The 20,007-nt window shown below is 35.2% G+C and overlaps 1 protein-coding gene across 1 annotated transcript in view; it reads right to left on the bottom strand.

Moving 5' to 3' along the window:
- The window catches only part of LOC150096301 (folliculin-interacting protein 1-like), a 159,922-nt gene that overhangs the window by 56,555 nt on the left and 83,360 nt on the right, over positions 1–20,007 (bottom strand). Inside the window, exons 6-7 of the mRNA XM_090409026.1 lie at positions 17,367–17,564; positions 1,059–2,255 (exon numbers count right to left, since the gene is read on the bottom strand). Coding sequence (XP_090265152.1) covers positions 1,059–2,255; positions 17,367–17,564 — 1,395 coding nt within the window. The remainder of the gene's footprint in view (positions 1–1,058; positions 2,256–17,366; positions 17,565–20,007) is intronic.

Below are 20,007 nucleotides of genomic sequence, written 5' to 3'. Positions count from 1 at the left end.
CTGTCTCCCAAATTTTTGGTAAATTTATACAGCCATACTTGTTGAGGTTTGGAGTATGTTTCAAGGCTTCTGTTGATTCCAAAAACAATCTCTCTGACTTATAACAAGTTCTGTGTAGTACTTCCATTTTTTCCTGTGTGCAAGGTATCTAAGACATGGTCTGCTAGACCAGACTTGCCGTAACGACAGTGCCGGATGTATTTGTTATATTCACTGAGGCGAATGTCCATAGTAAGTTTGGTCACACGAACAAGGCACTTTATAGAGTCCTGGATGTGATAAAGAAGGGATTCTGTTGGTGAATGGATGAAAGTTGCCAATTTGACATAAGGTTTAAATATGGTGCATAGTTGATGTTTATTAAGCACTTTAGATATCTTTTCAGATATGCCTTGAATGTATGGGATGGTGACAGTTCTGCTGTAGTCTTGTGTGGTAGGCAATGGAGGGGATTTCTGTGGAGCATTTAGTATTTTAGTATATAGTATTGCAGAGAGTGTATTCCTGCACGCTCTCTGGTCAATTTTCAATACAAAATTTTTCTAGTGTCTGTATTCGGCTCTGAAATTATGCTGGATTTAATATTCACTAAATTTAGCATATTGCTTTGGCCTAGCTTTTCCAAGTGTTCTATGTAGAAATTGGCTAAGGGGAGGAGCCCATTACTGTCCCATCTAATTGTTTGTATATTTTCCCTTTCCATATGAAATAACCTACATGTACTATGAATTTAAATAGTTCAAATATATCAGGGGGAAAGTGTGACTTTAGTAAATCAAGGATTTCAATTAACAGTACATTTGTGATACACACCCATTGTGTGTATCACACAACAATCATCATCCCTAAGAATTCAAGCTATAATAAACAATTATCAATTAAAGTCTACAAATTCATAAAATGCTATGTATCCCTTTCAGAATAGTTCATAAGGGAATAAAATAGTATACATATGCAAAGAACAAAATCAAGTTACCCTAATATGATAAATTCCGATTTATGTGGGCCTTTTAGAACAACAACCACCAGTAAAATAATATAATATGACAAGAACTTACCCTATAAGTGGCATTTCTGAAAGTCCCAAAGGAACATCTTTTTCTTCAGTTTTTAACAAATCGCCTAAGGGTGACGAATGTGAAAAACTTGAATGACACTTGATTGATTCCTCAATGCTATGATATCCCTCTTCTGGCGTACAACTCTGGCAATCACTGCTAACAGCATCAGGCTTAGTTTTTTGAGTACAGAATTCACTAGAAGTTTTATTAAGTTTTTGAGAAATAAAAGGCAATGTGTGATTTGTACCATGTAAACTGAACTTTTCTTCTGTAAATGAAACTTTGGATGATGAAGCAGAAGACTCCTTTTCCTCAATCAGTGTATTGGGAGTAACATTCCGCAATTTTTCCTGATTGTCAGACAGTGTTAATGACTGAGTGTTTTGTTCTAACCTATCAGAGTTAACATGAGAAAGGTCCAGACCACATACAAATGGTTGCTCACAGCTGTGCAACAAGTTATCAGTTTTTACATTTTTCACATTACATTTGTTGCCAGCATCACCACTACTAATATCATTTTCAGTTTCTTCCTCGAGAACAAAAGGAACTTTGAGATTTTGCATATCATCAGAGAATCTTAACTTATTTCTGTACATTAAATAATGTTCTGAAGAGTTGATATATAAATCTTCAGAGTCAGAATGCATTTTCGTTGCTTGTTGTTCTTTCAAATCTTGTTTAGCATATTCTTCAGCAAATAGAGATTGCTCTCTTTCTTTATCATACTCTATTTTTTCATTGGACTTATTCAATTTCTTTTCCAAATCTACATTTTCTAAAAATGACCCATAACCAAGGCTTTGCACTCCTGGACTGTTATCAGGTGACTCCAAATCTGGAGTTTTTTCTGTTCTTTTTGCTTCCTTAACTTTAGATGTACACAAATGTTCTGAAAAAGGACTGTCACCTAGCATAAACACTACTTCTTGTTCCTGATTTACTCCTAAATCACAATTTTCATTTTGTTTAACACACTCAGAGCATAGCATTTTTTCTGGACTGTTATCATTCCTGAAATTTCTGTGATTTGGTGTAGAATTCACTGTCCCTTGCTCCATGGATTTTCTCTGGTATTCAGATTTCAAATTTATATTTTTCTGCTCTGAACACCACTGTTCAGTGAGAATTTCAGGAGGAGACTTTTTCTTTGACATTTCTCTAGAAGAAATTTTTGGACTATTGTGTGCTAACCTGTAAAAATGCAAAGACATATTTAATACTTTTAAATACATTTAAAAAAACCTAAAATGAACAAGATGTGAGAATATTATACTTATTCATGTAATAACTGTGCTGCGCCTTGTAAGTTATTCAATCATAAATTATAACTAACATAAGTCAGTATGGATAGTAAGTAATTGTAATGATGTCAAGTCTATAAAATTTACTTTAAGTGCTAAGACCCAAATAAATGTATGTAAAAGCATAAATATGTTAAATATCTATAAATTTTATGTGCAGATTATGATTTTGTAAAATAACCACTAAAAAACAAAAAATGTGAAACTATAGCAATTACATGAGTTTATCTTTTATCAATTGACTTTTCAGACCACTTTCCTTTGAATTAAAGCTTAAATTCACTTTTGATTTTGAGCTTAGATGTTATCTCAGAAGTATAATGATCATAGCAATTGCTTTTATACAACTTTTTATTTGACTTTTTTTTTTTTTTTTTTTTTAATGTTGCACCCATATACAAGAGGTTGGTTGATCAACCTATAGTACATTTGTGCCATGTATGGGTAGTGGGTTGGGAAAGGAGGTTTACATTTGATTTAAATGACTGTAAATTGTATTCCTTGGGAAACACAGCAGGGGGAAGACTGTTCCACAGTGCAGCAGTTGTAGGGATAAAGGAGGAGGAAAAGAAACTTGTTTTGTTTGTTTCTAGGTGCACTGTGATTAATTAAAATTATAATAACGGAATTAACTCACGTAATATATTCTTTATTAGTAGAATTTTCACCTGAGTATCACAGGGATCTTCAGTACATGTAAAAAGCTAATTAAACAATAACTGACAATTCCAAAAGGCACCACCTAAGTAGCTAATGCAAGATAACTAAAAAAGGTCAATTAATTTCCTAACTTGTTTAAAAAAAAAAAAAAAAGATAAATAAATTTTATATATATATATATATATATATATATATATATATATATATACACACACAACTAGAGGGTTAGGAAAGATTAGCTGATTTATAAAGTACTATTTTCCACAAATGGGATAGATCATCGGATCTGTTTAAGTTAGGAGAGTGAAGTAAAGTTTCACGTTTCTCTACAAAGCTGTTCCATGAGGAAACGACTTTTGTGAAGGACTCTCATCATGTTCCAATGAACTCTATGTCTAGTGTTGATAGCATGCTCTGCAAGTCCAGACTGTTCAGGTTCAAGGTATTGAATATCAGACTGGTGTTCTAGAAAAGCTGATCTTCCTGTTTATTCGAAAGATAACCCACAAGAGTAAGGAATCTGGTAGACACCTGGATAACTGAGATGTGGAAGCTTGAACTTTGGAGAAGGTGGAGATTTTTCTGATTGGTCGAAAGGCAACCAAAATATTTAGTGGTTTTAAAACTTTTGCTATGTGTTCGCCAATGCCTTGCACATAAGGGATAGGAATTACTTCTATATTTGAAGAAGAAAATATATCAAAACTACTCAAAGCCCTTTTGATGAAGGAATTCCTATATCCATTAGATAAAAAAGAGGAAATAATATATTGCAATTCTTTCTGTAATAGTTCATCTGAAAAACAAAAGGAGTGGGCCCGATGAACCAGTGTTTTAATAGTTCCTGCCTTTTGACTGGGATGGTGATGAGATTCAGCACTGATATAATGGCCTGTATGAGTCTTCTTCCTATAGAATGAGAAATGTAGGTTACCATCTGGTTGGCGAAGAATTAAAAAATCTAAAAAGCTTAACTGCTTATTTACTTCCAACTTCTGGGTTAACTGGACTTTGCATTTAAGTGCATTTAATTAGTTGTAATTCATCAGAAGAGCCATTCCAGATAGCAAAAATGACATCTACATATCTGAAGCAATGAGTAGGTCTAGGGGAAATGTCAAAAATATGTTGTTCAAAGTGCTCCATAAAGAAGTTGGCAATTACACGAGAAATAGGATTGCCCATTGCTGTTCCTTCAATTTGTTGATATAACTTGTTTCAAAGGGAAAATAACCAGAATGTATTACAAAATCAAATATTTATACAATCATCATCATCATCAAATTCTTGACATGCACCCTCAAAGGGTGTACAGGATATGATAGTACTACATGAAAAATTACATCATTACTAACTTCCTATCTACAATTTTCCTCCAAATCAGTGTTACCTGTCAAGACTCCAACATTATCAGATCTTTTACTTCTATCGTCTAAGGCACTTTGTACCGTATCAATCTACCTATATCTTGGTCTTTCTCTGGGTCGTTTTCCAGGCAACCTGGCAGAGAACACTTAATTTGCTAATCTTTCCTCGCCCATTCTGTTTAAGTGACCATACCACCTGAGATTAGCTCTGCTAACGCATTCCTGGATGCTGACAATGTCTAGTTGTTTCATAATATAATCATTTTCAATATGATATTGCCATTGATACCATCTGTTCACACCTCTAATCTTTCTCAGGACTCTCATATCTGCGGTCTCTAGTCTTTCATCAAGTGTTACTTCTGACCCAGCTCTCAGATCCATAAGTTAAAACTGGTTTGAACACTGTCTTGTTCACAGCTAATTTAGTGTTCCGACTAATTTCTCTCTTATTCCATATGAATTTATTCAACTGACTTCCAACCATACCAGCTTTGTTGATTCTGTTGTCTATTTCCATATTTAATTTACCATCTTCAGTAAAAATCGTGCCTAAGTAGCTGAAATGTTTTACTTGTTCCACAGGTTCTCCATTCACAACACAGTTGACATTTTCAACAATTCTACCTATTTTCATTGTCTTTGTCCTTTTATTGCTGACTTTCATACCATATCTATTCCAACAGTTATTCAATTTAGTCAGGGAATCTTCCAAACTTGTAGCTGATTTATTTAGAAGTATAACATTTTCCGCATAAAGCAAAGAGCATACATTAACATCTTCAATTCTGATATCATGTTTAATACAACATTCCTTCATAATGTGATCCATATAGATAATGAATAACAGATGTGGTAATGTACATCCTTGTCTCACACCAGATTTAACATTAAATCATCTTCCTGTATTTCATTCAATTCTAACTGCTGACTTACAACTCATATAAAGACGAAGTTTTGCTTGATATAATGCCCCATTGACAGCATATAACTGCAGCATATTGAATAGCTTCTCTCTTGGCACCTGGTCATATACCTTTTCCAGATCAACAACACTTAAATACAGATCTTTGTTATATTCCCATGCTTTCTCAGCTGTTTGTCGTAAAGTGAAGATCTGATCCTGACAGCCTCTATTTGTCCTGAATCCAGCTTGTTCTTCATCAAGCTTTTCTTCACACAATTCATCTCAACTGTTTCTCAAGTATACTGGCATAATTCTTACCAGGAACACTCAATAGGGAAATACCTCTGTAATTCCCACATTAACTTTTTATATATGGGTACTATTAGAGCTCTACTAAAATCATCGGGAATTCGTCCCTCTGTCCAGGCCTTCTGAACTATGCAGAGCAGCCACTGTAATGTTTTTATAACACCATACTTCAGTATTTCTGGTCGAATATCATCTACTCCTGCTAACTTGCCACATTCCAAGCCATTGATGGCTTTTTCTACTTCAAGTATGGATATGCATTTCTAAAGATGTCTATTGAGTGTTTTTTACCACTATGCCATAACTGCTTGTTTCATTTAGCAATTTTTTGAAGTAATTACTCCATACTTCAAGGATATCTTTTTCTCCCATTTTCATATCACTTTTATCATCTCTAACTCCTTTTACAGCACTCTTTCCTCCATTTCTAAGTTTCTTCAACAACCTCCTAGTTTTACACAGTGTTTAGCTTTCTTTTGCCATGAACTTTTGATATGCTTTCTTCTTTTCCTTCACTGCCTCTTTAACTTCCTGTGTCCACCATGGAGTTCTGATTTTTCTATCCTTGCAGGCAACCTCACCACATGCCTCTCTGGCTGAATCAAATAGGGTTTTCTTCATAGCTTGCCACTGAATCTCCAAGGATTGGTTCCTGTTCTCAAACTCTTTCATTTTTTCTTCAATAATCTTTGTGTATTTTAGTTTACAGTTCACATCTGAGAGCTGCTCAACTTTTATTCACTTTAAAACTTTCTTACATGTTATTCTTTTCAATATGAAATTCAATTTTATCCTGCTCAAGATTAAATAGTGATCACTTCCAATTTCAAATCCTGTGTACACTCTGGTATCCTGCACCAGGGAGAAAACATCACTATCAACAATAACATAATCAATGAGACTTTTCATATTCTTTGTCTCTTCTCTCCATGTGATTTTGTGCACATTTTTATGTTGGAACATGGTGTTAGTAATGACCAGTCCATGCCCTGAGCAGAAATCTAACAGGTATTTGCCATTATTATTAGCTTTGCTCTTTTCTCTAAATTTTCCCAAAATATTTTTGTATGTCTGACAATCATTTCCTACTCTGCTATTTAGATCCCCAACAAGGACCAACTTTTCCTCTTTCATTGTGTCAGATGCTTTCTCTAAATCCTCAAAACATTCCTCCACTTCTACCTTAGTAGAACCTTCTGTGGGACCATAGGCACAAACAAGTCTCATTGTCCAATTCCCCATTCTGATATTTGCCCACATTACTCTACTTGAGACTGCCTGCCAAATAGGAGGCTAAAAGAAGATTAGCCTCGTATTTTGTGTTCAATACTATGTCTACTCCTTCTTTTCCTTGATTGTCATTGCCTGAATATAGCATTTTGTATTTATTGCTCAGAAAGATCTCACCAGTTTTTTTTCTTTTTTTGTTTCAGTCACCCCTATTATGTCGATCTGGTATTTATAAAATTCCTCAGCTAGCTCCATTTCTTTGCCATTCAGGCTTCTTATGTTGATAGTACCGATCTTTAACTCTGGTGATATTGAGTTGGGGTGTGCTTTCAGATTTGTTCCAGTAGCTGACTTTTCACTGTTCGCCCTGGTGAAAACAACGGGTGCCTTGTTTAACCGGGCGACGCTCCAGTCGGCATGAAATTTTGTCATGTTGTACCATCATTTTGTATATTGGTTTAAGCCAATAGGAATACAATTTGGTCTGCTAAATCCTAAATTGCCAGCCCATCCTCGTTTGTTCAGTATTCAGGTAGATACCCAACAGGGTGCAACATGAGAAGGTGATGATTGGACATTAGGTCAGAAGCTCTGGTTGGTTCTTCGCATTCCTTCAAAGGCTATGTGGAGGTCTCCTCTCAGTTATACAGCTTTGACCCTTAAGCACACCATATATTTAACAATGTCTGAAGGAAATTCTTGTTGCAGTAATTTAATGCTGTCAGATAAAGGAACATTAGTAAATAATGAAACATCTAAACTAATCATATCCAAAGCGTCCAAATGAAGATCCGAAATTTTACTTTTGAAATCCAAAGTACTTTTTATATAAGTAACAGTTCTTCTAGTTAATGAAGTGAGTAAATTTGATAAAAATTTTGAAATTTTATACGTGGACAACTCGTCTTAACAGAATACCTGGTTTATGAACTTTTGGAAGACCATACAATCTAAGTGGATGACCAAAGAAGGTTTTAAGTTTTTTCTTTTGATCTTCATCCCATATAGATACATTATCTATAAGAGAATTGAGTGTTTTTAATGACTCCCAGTAAGATCCAATGTGAGGAGGGCCTGTAAGTTGAATAGTCGCAGAGTAATATAGACACCTTTTCTCTCATATTCTCTTCTATCTTGAATAACTACAGCCTTCCCTTTGTCAGCTTTCATAATAATTAAATTATTATTATTCAGTGATTTCAGTGCTTTAAATTCAGAGTAAGATAGATTAGGATGAGGAGGCTTGGCATTAAAAAGAATTTTTTGCACATTCAAAACACGTCCTGTTGGCTGTTTTTTGGGATAAGGATCAAATACCTCTGTCTATGCTATGAAAAAAATCCATCACGGGTACCTTATTCGGAGCAATGGCGAAATTATGTCCTTTCGAAAAAACAAAATGTTTACTGTCTGTTAGAGGACGGCTGGAAATATTGATAACTACACTATCTATCACAGACATTAGTAACGGATCTAGAGAGGCTCACCAGTGAATCAAACTTACACTTTAACTTATCACGAGAAGCATTAAAAACCTTTAGTTATGAAGTCGATGATATGTACAAAATAGTGTTCAAAGTTTTAGCCACTAATACACATTCTAGAGTGTTCTTTATAAAGAAGCTTGTGAAACTTTACTTCACTCTCCTAAATTAAACAGATTCGATGGCCTATGTCTCTCCCCATTGTGGGAGATAGTACTTTATAAATCAGCCAATCTTTCCTAACTTTTTTAATTGTGTGTGTATATATATATATATAATTTATTTATTTATTTATCTGTTTTTTTAAAATAAGTTATGAAATTTATTGACTTTTTTAGTTATCTTACATTTGCTACTTAGGTGGCACCCTTGGAATTGTCAGTTATTGTTTAATTAGCTTTTTACATGTACTGAAGATACCTGTGATACTCAGGTGAAAATTGTACTAACAATTGTATAACAATAATGTTGACGTTTTTATTCAACAGACTCACTGTAAGGATGCTCCACTGCAGGGGCCAAATTCCTGGTTACATTATCATTGGAGCCACTTATCATCATGCACATGGCATTGCCACTTATGTACGTAGTACCCTAGAAGATTCCCACCTCATTACAACCAGCATTGTCAGTGGCGTGCATCTGATAACAACTATGATAGGGAACATAACCATTACCAACGTGTATAAACCACCTGCCCTCTTGTGGCCTCCATAAGTTCTACCAGTGCACAACCACCCTGCAATGCATATAGGTGACTTTAACGGCCACCACACGCTATGGAAATATGCTTCCAACAATGAATGCAGAGAGAGACTTTGACTGAATGGAAAGAAATTCACAATATGCACCTAATTTTTGATGCAAAAGATAGATCTTCCTTCAGGTCAGCAGCTTGGAACAAGGAGTAACCCCAACCTCTGCTTTGTCACTCAAGACAACAATGGACAACCGTTACCTACATCGAGAAGAGTTCTCTCCAACTTTCCCCAAAGCCAAAATAGACCAATTATATTAGAGGTAGGTCTGCAGGTACCTCTTGTCAGATCCATCCAACGTCCCTGCTGGAACTTCCAGAAAGCTGACTGGGATACATTTGCTGCCTGTCTTGACAAATATGACCGTTGAATCCCTCCAACAAGCTATAATTACAAGAGATTCGTGGGAGCTGTCTTAGCTGTAGGTAGGAAGACCATACCAAGAGGCTTCCGGAAGAAGTATATTCCTGGATGGGATGATGATAGTAATAAACTGTATCAAGAATATCTAGTGTGGCGATCCTGACATTGCAGATGAACTCATTCACAGCCTTGACCCCAGCAGACAGAAGAAATGGACTGAAACAGTAGAAAGATTCGATTTTTGGCACTCCAGTAGAAAAGCATGGAGCCTTCTAAAAAAACTAGGTAGTGGCACCTTTACTGCCCGGGAACAATCAGCTACTTCTCCTAACCAATATGCACACTGTCAACACATCAAGTTATACTACTAAGGACAAACAACACACTCTTCAAATAAAAAGAGAACTTACATATTTGAAAAATAACAGACCATCAGACCCTTTATATTCACGACTCTTCACTCTTGAAGATATTAACACTGCTCTAATGGATATGAAACCGGCAAGGCTCCAGGTTTTGATGGAATTCATCCTGATTTCCTGTTGAAGACAGGCCAAAAAGATCGACAGTGGTTGTCTTGCTTTTCTCTGACATTCTCCAGACTGGTAGACTTCCAAAAGTTTAAGAGGACAAAAATTATCCCTATCTTAAAACTAGGAAAAACCAACAAACCAGAAAACTACCAACCAATTGCCCTGCTTAGCATCTGTTATAAGCTCCTAGAAAGGTTCATCTTCAATAGAATTCGCCTAAGATAATAGAACAGGTCCCAGTGGAACAGGCCGGATTCATGTTATGATAGGTTTCACGGTATAAAAGAACACAGATGGTTAAGCAAATAACTATTTATTAACTTAAGGCTAATATTTCGCTGGTCTTATATCCAGCATCTTCAGAGCACACAACACAAAGTTTGTTACAAAGGCAAGACAACCACAATCCGGTGTAACAGTGGGGACAGTATAAGTGATTGCAGCGTGCAACACAAGACTAAAGTCCTAATATGGCGCCATCTAGGTAAAAAAAAAAAAAAAAAAATTCAAGTTTTGAAATAGTAGTCCAAATGATAAAAAATAAAAGTGATAAATATTAATTTGGTCTTAGGATGACTGTCTCCCAAAGGCCGGATTCAGACATAAATGAAGCTGCTGTGATCAGGTTCTGCCACTCACCACACATATAGAGGCAGGCTACCAACAATGCCTGAAAACAGCTATAGCTTTTGTAGATCTTACTGCAGCTTATGATACAGTCTGGAGGCATGGTGCAGTCTGCAAGTTGCTTGGGGAAGTCTCATGCAGAACAATAGCAAAACTAATCGATAACATGCTAAGTAACCGCCTGTTCCAAGTGTGTATGGATGAGAACAAAAGTAAACAAAGAACACTGGATAATGGATTACCACAAGGGTAAGTTCAGGCTCCCCTCCTTTTTAACTTATACATCGCAGATTTGCCTAATACAAGAAGTTTTGCTACGCTGATGACATTGCTCTGGCCACCAGACACACCAATTTGACTACAATGGAAGATACACTAACAAACGACCTTGCAGTCCTAGATGAATCTTCTGCAAATGGAGATTATGCCCAAATCCTAGCAAAACAGAAGTTTCATGCTTCCACCTGAACAATAACCAGGCTAACAAATACTCATGGTCTACTTCAACCACAAACTGCTACGCTACAAGAGATTCCTAAAATATCTGGGCGTCACTCTGGATAGAACACTATCTTTTAAACCACATCTCATTAACACAGCATCCAAGCTAAAAACAAGAAACAGAAACAATATACTGCAAAAACTATGTGGAACAACTTGGGATGTCCCAGCATGAACGTTTCACTGCACTATTCTTGGCCTTATTTACTCTATAGCTGAATACTGCTCACCTGTATGGCTGAAAGCACTCATGTGTATTTGGTTGATGCTCAGCTTAACTCCACCATGCACCTTATTTCTGGAGCTGTAAAATCAACCCCAACCTACTGGCTCCCGGTGCTAAGCAACATTCCGCCCCCACACATTCGCAGATCCAACTTTCTTCTACATGAATACAGCAAAATCATGGAAACCCAAAATCTTCCGATCCATGAAGACATCCCACCCCTAGAAATAAACAGGCTAAAGTCAAGGCACCCTCCAATCTTAACAGAAAAAAATCTTGCAGAGACAAGTTTCAACATGAAGGAGAAGTGGAAAGAGTCCTGGTGTTACACTTCAACAGGGGGGTCTTCCATGAATTAGTGGACCCAACACAGATACCTTCAGGTTTTGACCTACCTCGGAAAACTTGGTCTGTCCTTAACTGAATCCGCACCAACCATGGCATATGTGCAAAACACCTTTACAAATGGGGCATGATTGCCTCACCCCACCAGACAATTACTCATTACAGCAGAATGAGTCCAACATGCATACAGTGGAAACCTGTCAGACTTCATCCATGCTACACAAAGTGCAGTTGACTGGATAATTAACCTAAGCATTCAGTTGTAGCCTATTCTTGAGTGTCTCTTTTATGACTATATTATGTCTTATTATTGTACACGTCTATTATTATGTCCATACATATTAAGGATTAATATAATGTAACTTTTCATTTGTGAGCCATACGCTAAATAAAATAAAAAAATCTACTAACAATAATATTTCACGTGAGTTAATTCTGTTATTATAATTTTAATTAATATGTCTACTCACAGTATTTCCTTACTGAAAAGTACAAAGGTGTACTGTGAAGGGATGTTGAGCAGTAGCTGCACGTGTTCCAACGAGCTTAGTACTGAATGGAAGAATTATGAAAGTTGTTAAAGAGTGAGTAGTTTGAAAGGGTGAGATAAATAGGTGCTGAGGGGGGGGGGGTGAGATTTGAGTTTCTGGCAGAAAGAGTAGGTGGGGTTTGGTAGATTGAAGGTGGTAGTGTACATCCTTTCTTTTAGTGTTGCACGGTGATCAGCATTCATTTTGGAAATTATGGACTTTACAACTGTGTTAGAAATAACTATTTTTAATTTCACGACGTTTTGACCTTCATATCAAGGTCATCATCTGGAGTATATACAAATATACAAGGACAATCTGAGTTACATTACACAGTAAGCTAAAGAAACAATGATTTAATCACCAGTTATTCTACTGGCATGACCTCTAGTGAAAAAAAAAATAAAAATACAGATAAAATAACAAATTAATTAATTATTTAGAAACTACATATCAAAGCTAAATTTGATTTAAGATAACATGGGAGAAACATTTTTTCATATTATTACTTTTCTTACAGTAACAATGATGTCCTATTTTCAACATGACAGTTGTTATATTAGATTTAAGATTCTGGCTTATCTTCAGTCCTGTTTATAGTTAGCTTTTAGGATGAAAGGTTCCATAGGTAGAATATGTGCCTTCCATATGCTTAGGATTTTTAGACCATCATTATTGTTCAGATTGGGGTGGTTGATAAGAATCTCACAAATTTTATCTTAAATCTTAAATTTGCATTCATACCATGTTTTGGAGTGATGTAAAAAACTGGAGCTTTTCCATTCAATTCTATGTAAAGTGTTCAGGGCATGATCAGAAAGGCCAGCTTCACCATAATTGTTACATTTAATGTGTTGTTTATGTTCCTTTTGTTTATGTTTTTTTTTTTTTTTGAAAAAAAAAAAAAAAAGACTGGTAGTGTATTAAGGTTGGAATTTAGGCCATGGATGTTGGTGAAGTGGATATGTAGGGTTTTGTGAGAGATATGTTTGACCACAAGGGTCTTGCAAATTTCCTATGCAGTGCCTGCATACTGGTCTCCATGGTGGCTGCTAGCAGCATTACTTGGTTTTTGCACCAATTTAACTTGTCTGTAGTCGATGATCCAACTGTTGTCACCATTTTGATGTTTTTCTTCGAGTTGTCTTCGAAGCTTGCATCCTTGTTCCTTTTGTGCAAATGATAAATCTGGTCGAGCATGTATGCACAATTAGAGACAAGTGTCTTTGAATTCGTTGTTGATCGCTGTTATTAGTTTTGATATGTTTGTCAACATGTCACAAGTCACTTCTACTAGGCGTTATTTATAGGCCCGAAACGATGCCACCTGACAATATTCTTAAAATCGTTGTTGCATTCTTCAGCTAGTTTGTTGATGTCCTCTTTTAATGATTTTCCATTTTCTGCCAGAAAGTTCAAAATAATGGCATTGAATTTTTTGTTTTTGGACTCCAAGTCATTTACTGTTGATGAGATTAAATCGCAGAGTACATTCATGGGCAAAGGTGAGTTTGCATTGCATTGTAGGTTTTCAACACTTTTACCTATGTTCAGAAGTTGTTTTACCGAAGGGAGGCACAGTGAATAGAAGAACGGCTGGTTAAGTTCGATAAGTAGCTTTTGCACAGTTTGTCTATTTTGGTGCAGGAAGTGTGCAGCCAGTAGCAACAGAACTTGCAGAATATACCTTTTTTTTCTATCTGTGACACCAGTTTTGCAGCTACGGCACGTAATAGGTTTGTCGACGTCACTGTGCTAGCGAGATACAGGGTGCTCATTCACCATTGGCTTTTGTTGCTGCCATCTTTGCCACACATGGTAGGCATAGTATGCACTTAAACGTGGTTGATTTAGAATCTGAAAGAAAACTGATTTAATGCACTATAAGTACTTACAGGTTGTGCAGAAATATTTCGCTCCTTAGTACCTGCTGTTAAGGTTTCCGTTTGATGATTGATTTCAATGAAAAACACTTACAATAACAATAATGTGGAGAGCACAAGTTCAGGATAGTTTATTCACCGATGCTGCCTGGCGGACTTACAATGCAAATCCACAGTTCAAGAAATTTGGCTTCAAATTTTTATAGGAAAAAAATGTTCAAAGAATGCTTTCCAGCATCAGCGTGGTTAGCCTAGTGGCTGTGCACTTCGCAACCATATGCCTAGGGAAGGAGTGTCCTAGGTTCGATTCCTGTTGGTGACGTGAGGAGCTGAAGGATCTTCCTCAGCCATAGCCGAGTTAGCCGGTCTTGGGCATGAACAGTAGGGTTTTCTCCCCCAGTTTATCCTGGGATTTTTCATCCCACAAAGCAGGCAAACTGGCATTGAGAACTCAATGCTATGGACATAGGATACACTGGGGCATAGGGTTGACCACTTTATCCTGTGAATGGTTTGTGGTCTGATGATTATTAAACACGCAACACTGCAAGGTAAAAGAGGGAAAAAGGAAGATAAGATGAGATGAATGTCCTCCAGCAAAATTTCTAAGTTTGATAAACATTGAAATTAAAGTTAGAGCTGATTTTGTAAATACTGCTAAATCAATTAAGATTTCCACGTTGCATTTTGAAATCTCATAAAATAACAAATGAAAAACATTATTCAACAAAATACAGGATAATATTTTGTATTATCCCAATTCCTCCAGTTTGATCTCTTTAATGATAACAGCTCTGATCCTCAGAAGTAAAAAAAACTTTAAAAATAAATAAAGTGCTGCCCTTTTTTTTTTACCAGCAGGAAAAAATTAATTGTAGTGTTCAAACTCATATTTTCTCAGTTATATTTTCAGGAAAGAGAAGAACTGTAGATGAAAAACAACTAAAATAATTTAATTACTACTTAAGAAAACAGCAGCATCAAACTGGTATTATTAGAAAACAATACACAGGTAATGCATGATTTGGTTTGATTAGTATTAGAACTAAAGAAACTATAAGAACTACAAGATCATAGTATTATATCTGGAAGTTGTGTGTTTTCAAATTTGCAGGGTAAAAAATCCAAATTTCCAGGGGGGGGGGATTAAAAATAAAAAAATTAAATAAAAATCTCTGTGATTTCTGAGACCAGTTAACTCAAATATTGTAAATGCACTACCAATTGATAAATTAAAGATACCAAGAAATTATATACTTGGTTTAATCCTTCATCCAAGTGTAAGCAAAGTTTGCTGTTGAAGTATTCAGGACTGGGGCAACTCATATAAGAAAGTTAAGACTTCACATTACTTGCTTTAGTATCCCATAATGCAAAGCAGAGAAGTAATATTTTCATATACGAGTTGCCAAAAGGTGTTACACCTTATTATTAAATTACTCTGGATTAGAGAAAGTTGTTGGAAGTTTTTTCACTTGGTTATACTATAAATTAAAGATACCAAGAAATTATATACTTGGTTTAATCATTTATCCAAGAAACTTGTATATGAAAATATGACTTCTGCACCTGATTCCCACTGACGAGACTTCAACAGAGGTCGAAACTGGTATGGGCAATGACCCTTCCCATAATGCATAGTATTATACATGTCTGTAAGGAGATGTGCTTTGCATTATGGGATACTAAGGCAAGTGATGTGAAGTCTTAATTTCTCTTATACGAGTTGCCCTAATCCTGAAAATACTTCAGCTGTAAACTTTGTTTGCTTACACTTGAATAAAGGATTAAACCAAGTATATAATTTCTTGGTATCTTTAATTTATTGTATAACTAAGTGAAAAAACTTCCAACAACAGTACTAATCGAGTTGAATGAGTGTTCTTTGCTAATAGCTGACAAGAAGAATGCTTGCCAGATGTGAGAGTTTTATTTATATAAATTTATAGAGGATAAGTTTTTCAAAGCAAGGGTAGATTTTCAAGGTAGACTTTCATTTGGTGATATCTGTCTGCCAGCAAATGAAACAACCTCTTCTGCATCAGATGCAGAAGAGGTTGTTCAACTGATGAGTGCCCATTTTGCTAAAAGCTATCAACCTGGTGTATGCAACATTGAGCTCACTGCTATTTCTTCATTGGATCAAGAAACTCAGGTGTATAAGGAAGAAGTATTAGTGCTGTTGCACAAAATGAATAAGAATTCAGCAATAGGGACTGATGGGATATCAGCACAGGTGCTAAAAGAGTGTTCAGCTAAACTGGCTAGCCCTTTGAGTAGGCTATATAATTTGAGCCTCAGAACAGGAAAGATTCCACAGGAATGGAAAGAATGTACGGTAATCCCATTACACAGGAATGGTGCAAAGAGTGATGTATCCAACTACTGACCAATCAGTATCTCAGGAGTGGTGGCAAAGATTTTGGAGAAGTTGGTTAGGGCGTTCACATTCAGAAATGGGTTGACAGAGAATCTCTACTTTGCAACGAACAGCACGAGTTTAAGGGAAAGTCACGTTTTAGCAACTTGCTCGAACTCTATAATAATGTTAACATTAAGCTAGACAAGAGGAATGGATGTACTATGATACTTTTGGATTTTGCTAAGGCTTTTCATAGAATACAGAATGGAAGACTCTTACATACACCTATTTGCTAAGGATAAAAAAGATAGGTAGGGTAATCAGAAATGCAGCTGATATGCAGTACTTGCAGAATGATTTGAATAGGTTGGAAGTGTGGGCATTTGAAATTGATTCTTTTAAGTTAAGACGATGGAGTAAAGTTTTCACACATTTCTTCATAAAGGCATTCTATGAGGAAACAACTTTTATGAAAGACTCTTTTTTCATTCCAATGAACTATGTTTTGTGTTCATCGCTTGTTCCGCAAGTCCAGAAAAAAAGGGAAAGAAATTACACTTAAAATAGGATAGTTTCTTTCACTTATCATTGTTTGCTTTGTGTGTGTGTTATTAAAATTTTACTGTTGTATTCCTGAAGATGTCTCTATATCAAGGTCAAAATATTGACATGATTAAACTTGTTTATTTCCATGTGCTGTATTTCTTCCATTAAATTTAATTAAGAGTGTAAACCAACACGTAAGCCTAAATATGCACTTGAAAAGCAAGTTAACTTTTTTTTTAATTATTTTATTTTATTTATTATATATATTATATATATAATATACATTTTATTTTAATTTAAAAAATTTTTTTAGTATTTAATGATATTGTTAGAGTTCTTTTAAGCACAATAATTGAAAGAATATGCTTACTTTTCATTTTTACAAGTCATCTCAGCTGCTTGATTACATGAAGGAACATATACCATTTTAAGATCTTTTTCAGAAATGTCACTACAACGTATGAAGTAGCTCAAAATATACAGAAATCTGAGAATAATGTCAGCTTTCTTTCCTACAATCACTGTTTTACAAAGGATAGATGGATGACCCACAACACCACAGAGATCTCTTAAGACAAAAAAAAAAATAATAATAATAATAATAATAAAATAAAATAAAACAAAATAAATAAAAAAAATAAAATTATATATATGCATATAAGAATAATAATAAGAATATTATTTGAAATAATTACAGAATTATACTAAATTGGGAATAAATAACTTTCAAAATGCAGCTGTTTAAGTGTGATTATGTAATTATAGTACATATCTTTTGTGTTCTCCTCCTCTATGCCATATTTTATTATACTTGAATAAATATAGGCATACTCAGAGATTTTTTTGAAAAATATTGACACTATACTTATTTTGTTAAATAATCAAAAATATAATTAAATTTTAACGTGAATTACAATATTATAACAACAAAAATTCTTCCCCTTGGATGATGTTAGATGGATACATTTTTGCACTAATTACAAAATATAATAAATTGATAAATGTGCTGCCCCACCTACCATTTTGGCATCAGTTTCATTAAAAAACAACAAGAACAAAACAAACAAACAAAAAAATATATATATCTACCCTATATATATATATATATATATATATATATATATATGATTAGTACTATTAACTCGGGGTTGGGATATGTTCATTTTGTTAAATTAACTGACTTAAAACCCGAGAATTATAACACGACATTTATTTGAAAAAAAAAACTTTAACTCGGACTGTAGTTCAAGCTCATAACTGTAATTTACAGTCGAATATTATGGCTTTATAATTGTATAGCTTTAGAGTGTGTCAATGTTAATTTCGTGTCTTTTAATATCTTTCTATGTTCTTATCGCCTGATGAAGTCATTCTTGACGAAACATGTTGTGTTTTTTCAAATAAATGTCATTGTGTTATAATTCTCGGGTTTTAAGTCGGTTAATTTAGAAAAATGAATATATATATATATAGATATATATATATATCTATATATATATATAGATATATATATAGATATATATATAAAATGATAAGGCTTTTTATGTCACATTTTGAAACTCAGGGGCTACCCTGAATGTCATCTTCAAAATTTGAGTAATCAGAATTCAAGCAGAACCGGCCTACCAGTACGGAATTCGTGGGGCTTGGGTGCCGTAGGCCCCAGAGCCCCCCTTTCGAATCTTCAAAATTCAAGGAGAACCAGCCTACCAGTCCAGAACTCGGGATGGGGGGGGGGGGCATAGCCCCTAGTGTGTGTGTGTACCATTCACGAAACCAATGAAAATGTCCGAAAACTGATTGATTCAATAGACGGGAGAAAAAGGGAAAATATTCTGACAGTCATCAGAAGAAGACAAATGAAATGGTTCGGACATGTGAAGAGGGCTAATATCATTCCAAAGCAAGACTACAAGGACTCGTTCTGGGTTCAAGGGTTAGGGCCTACCTCGATTAAAATAGACTGATAACATCAATCTGATAACTCAGATTTCGTGACATCAGTTGATATCACAAACAAGAGACCAAGATGATTGGAGGAGGCTAAAAAAGAATATCACTTACCAGCCATGAGTGACCCAACAGTCCATTTAGGACTACGGGAGAGAAAAAAAAAAGATATATTTAAGTGTTCCCACACCCAAAGAACTCATTTTTGACGAAAGATGTTGTGTGCCTCATTAAATTAACTTGTCTGTTTTCTCGGTTTCAGTCAGTCAAAAAAACATGAACATATGTATGTGTGTGTATGTGTATATATATATATATATATATATATAAGAAAAACAGCAATAAGTCAAGCTGTATGGTCTCTATTTGAGATATTCACATAGCTTAATCAGAATGTAAAAAACTGCTTGGTTTTTTTTGAGACAATGTCCCATTCTCACTTTTCAATGGTGTATTCCATTTTCACCTAGTTACTAAATGATTGAGGATGGAGCTAGCTAGACAACATTTATTCTGTACTTGCCCAAAATGCATCTATTACAATGGAACAACATAATCAGGTATTGTACTACATGGTTATACAAGATCTCTGCAGTTTTCATCACTAAGATAAATTGAAAAGCCTGCTACTGAAACAGCCTTAAGCAAAAATAAAGATGAGCAACATCATCATATGAAGCATCAATGGGAAGTAGAGCTAGTAGAAGAATTAGAGAAATTCCATATTGACATAATTAGCACACTCAACTCTAACCATAGTAAACACCACTATATTCATTTCACTCACCATAACAAACTATTGAAAAGTTTTGGGCAGAGTCCCCCAAAGACAAATTTCTCTTCTAAAGGAAATTCTCTATAGCAAATTATCCACTGTTGTGGAAATACCAGATGATGGTCCCCAGGACCGGTGGAGAGGATGTTGGAATGAACTAAAATCAAGTATCTGATCACAGATCTGACTGTCAAACCTCCAGCATTCAACCTATCTAGACACATTTGGAGCCAATTGAACAGGTTTCGGACTGGACAAAGGGGAATTTTTAGTCACTCTTCTGCAT

The sequence above is a fragment of the Typopeltis vanoorti genome, chromosome 19, assembly GCF_054136105.1.
Source record: "Typopeltis vanoorti isolate ZY-2024b chromosome 19, IOZ_Tvanoo_1.0, whole genome shotgun sequence".
Lineage (NCBI taxonomy): Eukaryota > Metazoa > Arthropoda > Arachnida > Uropygi > Thelyphonidae > Typopeltis > Typopeltis vanoorti.
This window is presented reverse-complemented; position numbering and strand designations above follow the sequence as displayed.